Source organism: Sebastes umbrosus, chromosome 8 (assembly GCF_015220745.1).
Source record: "Sebastes umbrosus isolate fSebUmb1 chromosome 8, fSebUmb1.pri, whole genome shotgun sequence".
NCBI lineage: Eukaryota > Metazoa > Chordata > Actinopteri > Perciformes > Sebastidae > Sebastes > Sebastes umbrosus.
In genome coordinates, this window is record NC_051276.1 from 23,812,287 (window position 1) to 23,826,434 (window position 14,148).

At 43.7% G+C, this 14,148-nt stretch overlaps 1 protein-coding gene across 3 annotated transcripts in view; it reads right to left on the reverse strand.

Moving 5' to 3' along the window:
• Positions 1–13,769, reverse strand: part of rimbp2 (RIMS binding protein 2) — a 104,864-nt gene extending 91,095 nt beyond the window's left edge. For 2 of the 3 annotated variants that reach the window (XM_037777957.1, XM_037777962.1), the window contains exon 1: positions 13,643–13,769. In XM_037777957.1, the coding sequence (XP_037633885.1) occupies positions 13,643–13,660 (18 nt within the window). In that variant the 5' untranslated portion in view covers positions 13,661–13,769. Of the gene's footprint in view, positions 1–8,384; positions 8,473–13,642 lie in introns of those variants that run through there. The other variant, XM_037777961.1, reaches the window with a different exon arrangement.
• Positions 13,770–14,148: the final 379 nt, after the last annotated feature.

A 14,148-nucleotide genomic window follows, 5' to 3' on the forward strand; every position in this document is an offset into this window, starting at 1 on the left:
TGGAAATAATAATGCCCCCTATTAAATTATTCATGGCTCCAGTCAGGTGGAACCAGATGCTGCTTTTGTGTCATAGAGGGAGAGCTGTAACTCGACTCATGCGTGGAAGGCCATCGCTGCATGGAGGTAAAGGCTTCATGGAACAAGCGTGGATGCTGCTGGGCCACAAACAAAACACGGGATGTCATGACACTCGCTCGGCTGTTTCCATGTGACATTTTCCTGACAGAGGACGACGGTTCAGTAGGTTGGTCCGAACAGGGGCGAAGCCTGAGGTGCTGCTCTCAGTTCACCCAACCCTGTGTTGGTGTCGCTGTACCCCCACCCTGACATTTGTGGCCATGTGGCCAGAAGATGACCTTTTTTTTGTCCATGCCATGCGTTAGTGCTGAATACTAATGCTATGGTGCTGTGTGCCCGCCACTCATGGGAACAAGCAGTGCTATTTATAGCCACATGTCCCCAGCTGCACATCTCCAACCCGGGGCCAATGGGCAATTAGTGTTTGTTTCTAATGGCAGGAGGCAGTGCCGTAACCTCCCTGACGCAAACAGACATCTGGACAAAGACGGTCTCTGTCCTGTTGTCCCATACCGCCGCTGCAAGGTACAACTCCTAAAGCCATGTAGCCCCCCCCCCCCCATCTCTCCCTTGAACTCTGACCTCAAGATATCAAGGCATTCCCACCATAACTTGATGGAGAAAAGGCAGAAATTGGTGCAGAAAAATTCACCAGAATGCAGGAAATGATGTGTTTGACGCTCAAAATTCCCAAGGGGAGGACCTCAGACCCTCACTTAATATGTGTCCTCAATGTTGAAACGAAACCTATGTCCTTGACTGTACATGTCACATTCTCATTAGCGGCTGAGCCCCCCTAAAGGTCTGGTCATAGAATCGCCCCTGGTGCTGAGAGTCGCCATTCACTCTGGAAACAAGGTGATTTATTTACCTACTCATGCAATAATTTGTTAACCTGACCCAACAGATGGTTTGTTACACAGAACCATCTGAGAAGCCGTCATTGGAAACGGTCTGGAAAAGGACAGGCACTTTCAAAATATACTTGGCAGGTGATTGGATGAACCATCTGTCAATCAAACGTTTGCCGAAGCCAGTCGGCGGAAGGACAAAAACATCTTTTCCATCGAGAAAAGCCTTCAGTGTCGTTCTTTGCTCTGCTTTCAATGAAGGAATACTCTCCAGTTCAGATATAACTAATGTTATTGCAGGACCTAGGCTAAACTCTTCAGGAGTCGCCATTGTTGTTTAAAACGAACAGTAGCTCTGTGTCGTCTCACACACCTAAACCACACCCGTAGCTGCCAGTAGCTCCTTACAGGACGCTGATTGGTCAGTGATCTGGCTTGCCGGACAGAAAGGCATTACTTGAAGCCTGACAAGATGGATTTTTGTGTGATATGTGATCCCACAATTCACCCATGATTTCGTAACATCACGGGAATCCAGAGGAAAAAATTATGTTCCTCTGTGTCCTCCTAGTGCTCCTAATGCCATTTGCAAGATTTCAACGTGACCAAAAGAAAACAACCAATCAGAGCCGAGCAGTCTCTACAGCAGCTGTCAATCACTGCTCGCGAAACTCCGCAAACTCCGATCAAACGGTCAAACTAGGCAACGCTGATCAAATATGAATCAAGATACTGTTACTGTAATGCCTATTTCTCTCCTCAAATGTTTTCAGAAACATCTCGTAGTGTACTGTTTAGCTGTAAAATGAGATAGTTTGCTCCGGCCGGTGGGTGGTGCATGGCGGCGGGTTACAAACTTTTTCATTGTACACACACAACAGTACATTAAAATATGTTAAGGCGAGGTGAGATTATCTTTCTCATGCACTACTGTCAGGATATGGTGACATTCATAAAGATATCTTTATATATGTCATTTGAATAAATATCTAATTGCGATTAATTCCATGGTTAATCACGATTAATCTGTTTTTCTGTTTTCTTGAAAAATACCTTTAAGTGATTTTCAGAATGTTTGCCTTTTAAATTTCCGTCAATTAATCAATTATTCAACAACTCATTGCACTTATATTTCTTAATGATGACTACAATTTTTGAGAGGTAACATTCACAAACATTTCATCGCTGTGTAGGTGATCTGATCGGATGACATTTCAGAACAGTGTGGGCTCATTATTTGTGATAATTGTCAGAGTCGAGATTTCTGAGTATGAATATTCCATGCAGGCATTTCTAATTAAGCAAAATTAGACACTGCTTGTTTTTCCCAGCATACAGGCATTACCACAACCCCACGTTGGGCTGTAGCCCTGGACTGTCAGCAACTCTGAGAAAATACCGTATATTATGATCTATCTGGCTTAGCGGGTATAATGAGTCAGTTTGGGAGTCTGTATGTCATGACGGCCTCTTTAATTCATTTTAGTCAGGGCAAAGCTAATTCAATCCACCTTATTACAGCTTCTTCATGCAATTACCCTGTGCCCCTGTTCATTGATGGGCCAGCATCGAGGCAGCGGATTGGACAGCAGGCTCACCATGCCCACAGAGACCTATAACATAGAACAATGTAGCGTGCCCCATCATACAGTTAACAAAGATGAATCACTGCAAAAAAAAGAAATCGTTGTGCTGCAGCGCCCACTGCACAGCACAGCTTTTTTTTTTTCTTTCTAGTAATCTGCTGTGAAATTCCACTTGATCGGGACATTAGAATCAATTACGTCCTCGCATAAACACAAAGCGTTAACTCTGGAGCGCATTAGCATTCCATTAATCATCCTCAACATTAAAAGTGGTGTAGAAACAGCAAGTGTGCCTTGAACCGACCGGCACAGTGTGTCTGTAGCACTGCCTGCCAATAACATGTTATCAAAGAGAGTGCAATTAACCTCCGGCATGGTGGACAATACACAGAGTAGAGCGTGTTCGTATAAAGGACATGAACATGGGACATAGTGTTCAACAACCACCTCAGACATCAGAGGACCCGGCTCTTGTTGTCAACTGTAAGCTGAATAAATCAAATGCACCGGGGTTTACATCACTCTGTAGAGCCTTTTTTTTTTTGAGTAAAATATAATTAAGCAAGTTCGGGTTAAATGAACTTATGCGACATGAAACTGAACACAATTATGCTTTTTAAAGAAAATAAAAAATGTGTGTGAACAAAGCAGATGCAGTAGGCAAAACCTGTGAGCAGAAAGGCAGAGACAGAGACCGAGATTGAACCTGTGGAGATAAGCTTTTTTATTACAAAGCAAATCCTGACAAATAATCATCACTGCCTGTGGATTTTGGCAAGATCCACATAATCATCCCCAGCCCCCGCCCTCGGGCGGGATCGTCCACCTTTCAGAACGGAGCTGAGCTGAACTGAGCTGACCACAAACACAGACTTTCTGACGGCTCAGAAATATATAGATATATAGTTATTTATTTATTAGGACTGTCAAAGGTAACGCGACAATAACGCGACAATAACGCGACAATAACGCGACAATAACGCGTTAACGCAAATTCGTTTTACTGCCACTAATTTCTTTAACGCATTAACACATTCGATCTTTCGGAGGTTGCAGCGCTCAGTTTTAAAGCTAAAGTGAAAATACTGGTATCATATGAAACTAGAAAACTTAAGGAATCCATTGGAACCATGTCATACTAGCTTGTCACAAAGAATTAACGCTCCAAACTTACGCTACATTTTGGTAAGGAAAAACTGGCTTGACTATTTTCAAAGGGGTCCCTTGACCTCTGACCTCAAGATATGTGAATGAAAATGGGTTCTATGGGTACCCACGAGTCTCCCCTTTATAGACATGCCCACTTTATGATAATCACATGCAGTTTGGGGCAAGTCATAGTCAAGTCAGCACACTGACACACTGACAGCTGTTGTTGCCTGTTGGGCTTCAGTTTACCATGTTATGATTGGAGCATATTTATTATTCTAAATGCAGTACCTGTGAGGGTTTCTGGACAATATTTGTCATTGTTTTGTGTTGTTAAATTGATTTCCAATAATAAATATATTCATACATTTGCATAAAGCAAGCACATTTGTCCACTCCCATGTTGATAAGAGTATTAAATACTTGACAAATCTCCCTTTAAGGTACATTTTGATCAGATAAAAAATGTGTTAATTGTGATTAACTATGGATAATCATCACGATTAACTATTTTAATCGATTGACAGCCCCAATATGATGTTGTCCTACTTATTGACTTCTTTTCCTGCACTGATTCCTATAAATACAGTCAATGACCTGTCCACAGGGCTGCACAATTATCGTGGCCAAAAGAATTCCCGATAACAATATTATCACAATATCTATAGAAAATTTTAAGAAAAACAATATTGATATCAGTCAAATTTATCTTTAACTTTGTTTACTGTGAGAGAGAGAGTCTGGAACCATAACTACATATACGTATATAATGATTTAAGAGCCGCTAGATTATTAAGACGATATTATCACATGTGTATTATTAACATTATATCCATTGGTCATTTTTAAATATCACGGTTATCGTCAATACCGGTATATCGCGACACCCCTAGTCCATAACAGTGTAACACTGATGAAGCTAAAGCATTAGCATGATAAGCTCTGTATTACCAGGGTAAAGCCTGCAGCTTTAATGCAAACATTTGTTGCCTGTCACAGCTGTCGGACACATCTGTAAACTGGAGTGGAAAAGAAAAAATAGCACCACCTATTGAACCACTACAACTAAACTTCTGGGGGCTCGTCTAATCTCGTGCTGTTTACACCAGATCAGTGTTGTCCATCTGACTGAGTGGACAGCCCTGATCAACTCCAGGAACAATCAATTATGAATGCAGTCAGATCCCTGAGGTGATTACCGGCTACTCTCCTCTGACCTCCAGAGAAGTCGGCAGCCAGCCCCTCGCGGTCGCCTGAGACCGGCTACAGCGGTCCGTCAAACTGCCCACATGACGACAGCTGGCACAACATATCTACTTACACTACATTTCGGCTGCGGGAGCTGTGGCGTAACACAAACATGTGCTGTAAACATGTAAAAATACAAACTACAACACTCACACGCTGGTGTAAAGACACATGCATGTAGATACACATAGACATGAACGTGTACACGCTGAACATGTGTGTAGAGCGGATCAAATGTGGGGGCTTATATAGCACAAAACATCTACCTAAATCTGCCCTCGCATGAAAACACCCTCTGGACACAGAAGAGACACATGCTTGCTTTGTCATGCACGGGACAGTCCGACAATCAGAGCGAGTGATGCTGCTGCTGCTGACAATGATAATGCACTTTCACTCCCGAGTCTCCCAGAGCCATCTTTACAGAGATTTCCCAGTGAAGATGGTGTTACGTAACAGCGGCCGTGGCCCCTGCTGTTCATATCACTAATGCCTCACACTGTGGCGGGGGTCACGTGCGTTATCCAGGACACATCCAGGAGCCAGCAGCAGCAGTGTTCCAGCTGTTACTACAGCCTAGCCTCAGTCACTCAGGAGGACCATGCTGAGCCATGCTCCTCTCACACTGCTACATCGTCTGCTGAGCAGCCATGTTCAGCACCTCAGCAGCACTCCTCCTTTCACTACTGTCTCTCCAACACCGGCACCGGAGACAACGCTTCATGTACTACCCATACTATTTAGCTTACAAATACGAGGAGACGCTGATGCAATCTTATGGGATTTCAACTAGGCAACCCAATCACATCCTGAAGGGGAATGGCATTATAAAGAAAAGAAATGCATTTTCCAACTTTGTTACCAACTGCTGGCTGTGTACACATCTAGATTGCCCAAAAAGGTTGCTAATTGTGTCACCATCCGATGATGCAAACGCTAACAACTAGAGCTCTCTATCGATTAAAATATTTAATCAGCAATTAATTGCAAATTAATAACACATTTTTTATCTGTTCAAAATGTACCTTAAAGGGAGATTTGTCAAGTATTTAATACTTTTATCAACATGGGAATGAGTAAATAGCTTTATGCAAATGTATGTATATATTTATTACTGGAAATCAATTAACAACACAAAATAATGACAAATATTGTCCAGAAACCTGCATAAAACAATATGCTCAAATCCTAACCTGGCAAACTCAAGTCCAACCGGCAACAACAGCCGTCAGTGTGTCAGTGTTCTGACTTGACTATGACTTGCCCCAAACTGCATGTGATTATCATAAAGTGGGCATGTCTGTGTGAGACTCGTGGGAAAATAGTTTTTCCTCGCCAAAATTTAGCGTAAGTTTGTCTCCTTCGCAACAAGCCAGTATGACATGGTTGGTACCAATGGAGTTTTGTAGTTTTCATATGATGCCAGTAACTCTAGCTCTACTGAGCCCGCCACAACCTCTGAAAATCGCAAGTTGCGTTAATGTGTAATAAACAAATTTGCGTTTATATATACAGTATATGGCTCACTTGAGCTGTCAGAAAGTCTGTGTGGAATGGCATGGAAAATAGAGCACAAGTTTGGAGCATTATTTACCCTCTTTATCAACAAGCTAGTATGACAGGGTTGATACCAATGGATTCCTTAGGTTTTTTCTAGTTTCATGTGACACCAGTGTCTTCACTCTGGCTTTAAAACTGAGCCTGCTCTACAACCTAAAAATCGCAAATGTCAGAAAATGGTGAAAACTGTCGATCAGTGTTTCCAAAAGCCCAAGATGACGTCCTCAACTGTCTTGTTTTGTCCGCAACTCAAATATATTCAGTTTAGTATCATAGAGGAGTAAAGAAGCCAGAAAATATTCATATTTAAGAAGCTGGAATCAGAGAATTTTCAACAGATTAATTGATTATCAAAGTAGCTGGCGATTAATTCAACAGTTGACAACTAATCGATTAATCCATGAATCGGTATAAAATCAGTGAGCAGACGCTTTTTAATTCAATTTCAGTATAGTTTTCTGTGACTCCAAACAAAATGCAGTAAACCCCACCCATCTGGTGCTACCAGAGGGGGGAAAATAAACACTAAGAATTTTATGCAAATATTATTTGACCCAGGGCTGGATTTAAATAAAAAAAAAAAAAAGCTCAACAGTACTCTCCCCCACCACCAACACACACCGACCCCCTTCCTTCCTCTCTCTCTCTCTCTCTCTCTCCGACTCATCGCAGAGAGAAAACTAATCTAGGTTAGGAATATGAATACCTCTGTCTCCTGTGCATAGTGAAGATAAAAAGTCACTTGCCGGCAGCTCAGGGATAACCAGTGAAATGATGAATGGCCGTGCCTGCTTGTCAAGGTGGACAGGAGGAGCTACGGTGTGAATGGGAGTGTGTGAGTACTCTCTCACATCCGAGGTGAGAGTGACAGCCCTAATTATGGAAGCTCTTCAAATGAGTGACCTTGGGAGGCAGCAGAAACATCCACACCTGTGCACACACACACACACACACACAACATATTTTCACACAGTTCATCCTCCACTGTTTATTCCCCCTGCCACCCTCTGCTCTCATGACTGCCACCTATAGGAGCTTGTCTCGATGCAAACTGAGCTCTGTAGTTGATGACACAACATACAGAAACACTCATATTGTTGTCTATTAATGCCCTCGACGACCCACAGTGTCAATTTTTACACAAACACTCAAGGACACCTTTTTGGTATGTGGAAGAAAAACACCAAACCACACAGTGTCAGCTGTTGTCTCAACAGTCTCCACTGACATACAACACTGATGGATGATCAAATTGTTCAATATCAGACGACTGCTGTCTACCAATTAGCATTCATGCCTCCAATTCATTAACTTCAATCACCCTGATGATTTTTTCTCAAGTTATAACTAACACATCTCCTCTGCATGTACAGAAAGCGCCATCAGACAGGCATGGATGGCAGTAATGACCAACGTCGACCCCAAAAAAAAAAATCATGTTATATCACCCCCAGATGATAAACACGCTGCTCCTGCTGTGCACACTGAAGTATTCTTTTAAAAACACAATGCATGATGTTTTCAGTTATAGGACAAGAAAACTCAATGCAACAATATGACAGTCACTGCATGCAAATGATGTGCAATGTCCTCTGGCTCTTCCTCTGTGCTGTCAAACCCTGGATATCCTGCACATTCAGGTGCATCCATCTCTTGAGTAAATGCATATGAAAGGTAAGGGGGGCTACAGTAAACCACATGAGTGCATTTCAATGATTGCAGCCGCTAAGAAGACACTAAGACGTGTTATGATGATCCTTATCCCTCCAGCATCATCAGCAGCAGCAGCAGCAGCATCAGCATCAGCATCAGCATCAGCAGCAGCACAGGGATCCTGCAGCAGAGGCAGCAACAACAATCCTTCGTTCAGAAAAACACACACAAGGCTTGACAGTAGATGGTACAGTACCTTAGCAGCGGCGGTTAAAGCACCGATGCAGTGGCAGGTGTTTCCTCCTGCACTGGGAGGATGGGAAAGCAGCGTAACCGGGGACGACGGCTATGGCAGCTCTGTAGCATAAAATGGTTCATCAATGCTCAGGCAGAAAGAGGCACAGCCAGGCAGCGCAGGGAGAGAGAGAGAGAGAGAGAGAGAGACAGAGAGAGAGAGAGAGAGAGAGAGAGAGAGGGAGAGAGAGAGAGAGACAGCCAGCGAGCATCATTCAGCTCACACTACCATGGCTGTGCAGCAGAGCACACACACACCAACACGCCCCCTTTCTCTCTCTCTCTCTCTCTCTCTCTCTCTCTGTCTCTCTCTCACACACACACACACACACACACACACACACACGCTTAGTCACACAGACACGCAGGGGTGCAGAGGCAGTGCAGTGCGCAGCAGCACTGAGCAGCAGCGCTCCCTCTCCAGGATGCCTTTCGTCTCCCTTAATCAGAATTGGTCATTCTCCGTCCTATTCTCAGCAGTCACAGACAATCCTGTCAATAAAGCCTTCCAGCCACGTGCTCCCGCCGTCCCGCCTGCCCACCTAACCGCCACTGATGAGCAGCCATGATTGAAGCTGGCAAGGTCATGTGAGGTTCCAACCCCCCCCTTGGTCTCAGCTCCGAGTTTTGTTGCAGTTTTGTTTTTTTTTTATTGCAAGCCGATACAGGGACTCTGCCTCGTCACGGGTCATTATGCCACAGAGGAGGCTACCCGGAGGCTCAGCTTCACAAACCCTCACCCACTGAACGGTGCCAGACCAATCAGCTATCACAAACAGCAGCTGCACCATTACCATCCAATCACAGATCGGGGAATCAAGTGCAGAAGGGTATTAAAGGGGATTATTTGGGCCATCCTGGGTGTTTTTTTCACTACAGGGAGACTTGGATGGGAGAGCGGCGCGCGGCGTGTGCAGTGTGGCTGCCCTCTGTGGCTGACAGCGACGCTGCACTCTGTTGTGGGGAAAAAAAAAAAAGGAGAGAGGAGGAGCAGGAGCCCAAAACAGATATGCTTTCCTCAGCGTGGATGCCTAGCAACCACAGCAGCTCCTTACCTCTGTTTGGAGCCGTCCCTCCCCCCCCTCCACACACCGGCGGGACCCTCTCTCTGCAATCCCTACTGAAAGCTTATCTTGCACAGCGACCTCACACGCGGCTGATGTCAAATGTTCCCCGCCTGTGTCCACTACCTGGTGTGTGAACACTAAACAGGGGGAGGTGCTGAGCTCTGGCGACGAGCAGGAAGCACACCTGATGTTTTCACTATAACATCAGCTGCTATGGGCAACTGTAGTGCTGTAGATGAGATCACCTCTAGGGCCTTTAGGAAATGAACTAAACCCATAACACAGCAGGAATTAAAAGTAGAACTGCAAGCGCTACACTTCTTTGATCATTTTGACAAGGGAACTGCGTTTAGGAATCTGTTTTTACTCTACTATTTATGAATGTAGAAGTGATGAATGACCTTCAAAATGTTCAGTGTGTCTCCATCAGTGCTTGAAGTGGAAAAAAAGAAGTGCCGGTACTCTACTTATTCACATGTCGGTATCAGCGATCTCTGTCGATTTATGTATTATTACTTTAAGCTTGTTATACTGTGTCAGTCATAATCAGCTGTGATTCTATTGCTATGTTATTATAATTGGGATATGCATCTTCTATAGTAGGTCTATAATACTCCAACTGGAACACTGTAGAGTTAAGGTGGTGTGTTTGTATATAGTGTTAATAGTTAAAGTGCTTTCCTGTGTTATTTGTAGCCTATATATTACTCCATAATATATTATAGGTCGCCTATAGGCTGGAATCAACAGCAGCCAGCCAGACAGGCAGGTATGCATGCAGAGCTGAGGTGTGTGAGCGCTTCATTCAGGTTTTAGGAGCAGTGTCCCAGTCAGGATATTCCTACATGTTATGCAGCAGGATAGAGAGACACATTCTGAATTTCTACAGTGAATAAAAGATACCAGGAGATATTGGGTTTGGGGGTCGTCCCCCAAGAAAATTTGAAGGTTTTTGACTTAAAACTACTGTTATAACGAACAGTTACTTTACAAATAGGACGTGAACGTTATAAATGACTGCACACTCGCTCTCACCCCCGTGCCGTGCCGTCCCTCAGCCCGTCAAGATTTTCTCCACAGTTTTTATGTTCCTACGACTTGCATACGTGCAAAAAATGCTGGCGCAGCGCCGTTATGAAGCGCCATTATGAATCTCTCAGAGAACCTGATCTGGAGAGGGTAGAGAAGAGTTCCGACAGCTTTTGAGAAGTGACGGTACGCAAGAAAAAGTCACGGTATGCCAAGGAGTAAAATGAAGAAGTGCCGGTACTGTGTATCGTTGAGTACTGGCCCACTTCAAGCACTGATCTCCATGAAGGACAATAATGTCGTCCTTCATTTCTAGGTCTATTGCATACAGTCAAATACTGCAGCTATGTGCTTTCAACGTTTGGGTAAAGTGGAAAAGAAAAAAAAGCCATTTTAATTAAATCATTAACTGTTAACGTCAAGCTGCAAATAATGTCTGAGCCAAGTGGGATCAAGGCGACTGTTCTCTGGGGAGGGCAGCTCCATGTAAGGTGCATCAACTAGCTGGTATTTCTTTTTTTTTAAATAATGATTCAGAGGATGGCTGCTGCCTACCTTCGAATGTTAAAGGGAGCTAAACCTGTTCGGACAGCTGTCAGAGGATGTCAGGAGGCCGACAAGGAGCTCCAGGCCTGCCTTTACTCAGCTGGCCGAGACACGTTTGGAGGTGTGAACAACTGTTTTGACATTCCCTTTTGTGAAGGCTTCTGCAGATTAACAAAAACTGAGGCGCAACAACAACAACAAATACAACAACAACAACAACAACAACAACAACACGAGGAGCTAAGGTAGCTCATATATTGAGAGGCGCGTATAAAAAGGAATAAAGAACTGATGTTTTGCAGATAAATATTGATGCAGTCAGACAAGATCTACACGAGATATCTTGAGACAAAAAAATAATTAATAACTTGTATATGATGACCAAACAGGCCTTCATTATTAAATTCACAATAGTCTGATTACCAAAATCTCTGATAGCCTCCATGAGATAATGACACGCATTTTATATCAATATAAAACTTCCTGCCGGGTTCATCACATCCACATACATGCTAGCCTCTGTGGCTCCAGACCAGTGGCACTGACTTCAGACATGCAGTAATGAAGTTCTTTGTACAGCAGGTCCTGTCCTGCCTCCTGCTGTTTGCCTGCAGAGTGAACTACTGATGCTGTCCATAACAGCCCCAACTGAGCACTAGCACGCCTCTAGTTTCTACATCACAGCCCTGTCTGAAGACTTTGGCTGCCAAACAAGCAGCCGTGAGCGCGGCGAGTCTGCTGAAATGACGCACGCGCGTTTCTCAATGGATTGTGGATTTTCTAAATAGGCAAAGGCTGCATGTGACAACAAACGCCTGCTACTCTCTTTGCAGGCACCTGATAAGGCTTCATACTCTCCTCTCCTAATCGCCCTATTAGCAAATAACTGTGAACGGGAGGAATAGGGCCCACCGAGAGGACAGTGTGCCAATAATAACCTTGATCTATCATTTTAAGGCAGTGGAGACAAGTACTGACTTTAAGAAGTACCCATAAGAACGTTCTACTTGAAGCATATTAGCAGCATGCATTGTTTGGGAGTTAAAACTCTCCAGAGACCCTCTTTTTTGTAGTTTGGAGAAAACAGACGTAATGGAAACGTGTTCACATATTAAGATAAGTCATGGTTGTTAAAGGTGCTATATGCGAGATTGGGAGTATTTCTATGGCCTCCACACGGCTCTCACCATGGCGGCAGCTGAGCCGGCGGCTCGTAACTAACGGTGCTAACAGTGAAAACAATCTCAGGGTGAACTTGAGGGTGGATGCTACGTTGCCACGACAGCGTAGTCGGTCGGGATGCCGTTATCAGATGCAACCGCCGTATGAGAGCAGTGCAGAGCGGTGGCTAGCGGGGCAAGCTCACAAAGGCACACTGCAGCCGGCCCGGCTATATCAACAAAGCACAGAGAAACTCGGATTACAACTCACACAGAGCGAGAGCGACTTCACTCTCTGCTCAGGTAGACATTACTCCTCTATATCTTTACATAGCAAATTTCGCTGCTATATTAATGCTCTGAATATCATATAAAGAACACCTTTAACTCATATTTTTAAGGCGGCAGTAGAACTAACATGTTAAAGTTGAACCAGCATAAAATGATTTACAGCGTAGGCCTACCCTTCTAAAATCCACCACCCATTTCCACATCCCCAAGCAGGTTCTCACAGTGACACACACACACAACACAAAAACACACACACACCACCCCCTGATGACAGACTGACTGTTAATCTGCACATGGACACTGATATAAGCTACTATTTAACCCAGCTGCAATTTGCACATCTGGATAATAAACGCATTTCATTATGTATCATCTGATTTCTGTACTGCGGATGCTCGAACAGCAATTTAAAATCAGTTCGGCTCTCTTAAACTGGCTCTTAATAGTGTGTCTATTGTACACAGGAATGCACTACCAGTAGTTCAATGCCACGACAATTAATGTGAAGACAAATGTCAGTGCTTCTACCTGAAGATAGCTCCTCAGCATCGTGTTTGTCTTTGTGGTGTATTATGTTTGCTTTCTCCCTGACGTTCATACTCTTTTAACCTGCACCTCTTATGTATGTCATTTTATGGTTACAAATAAGGTTAAGTTAAGTCGGTAAGTAGGTATTCTGCAAATAGAAACATACATGTTTAGGCGTGGGTATCTACTATTATAAACTAATGCAAAACATGTAGCAAACCTGCCCAAATGCAATTAATTTGAAGAGGATGTATTTAGTAAAATGCATATTACATAATGGCATGTTGGGTAATCTCTCTGTAAACAAGCAAACACCACTTACTGTAAATAATAAAGCATTACAATATCTTGTTTGTTTGGTGGCTAAATCGTCCGCATAAAGAGGTGAAAATATAATTAGTGAGTGCCACATATGGTTGCATCTGTTAATGATGAGCCTTGGTGACAGTACAGAGCCTTGGTGGCCGAGAAGAGTGCAGACTGAGGTCACATTGTGGCTTCAGGCACCAACAAGTGCTGATCCCGCCAGTGTCCAGACAACGACTGAATCAAAGCTTATTCATGGAAAGCCTTACAATCCAAACACACCATAAGCTCACCTTATCTGTGCATCTCATCCGGCTGTTCTTCTTCGCTGTGGCTAACCTTTGTTGTCTCTGGCTCCACGCTACTTCCCACTGAGACTGTTTCAGGAGTTTCTCCACCTTACAAGTCTTCTGACAACCCATTGTCCCCTGGCACACATAAAAAAAAAGCAGATGTCAAGTTAAGCCATGCATCAATCCCATTACATCTCAATGATACATCCCCTGTTTGTTACAACAAGCAATAACCTACCATGACAGAACGGTTTGCATGCTTCCCCGAACGCTTGTCATGGTCAGCAGCGGCGGGTGATGTCATAACTCCAGCATGTTCAGATTATAAATATCTGTATTCGGCAGAGTTACATAATAATGGATGTTGGATTACTGTCAGTACACACAGACAGAAGAGACGGCACATCTGCCACAGGAAATACACGAAACTACAGCTAAAATTACATTTTGGTGATTAAAAAAAAAACAGGCAAGGGCTGCATTTCAGAAATGTTTAGAGGATATGT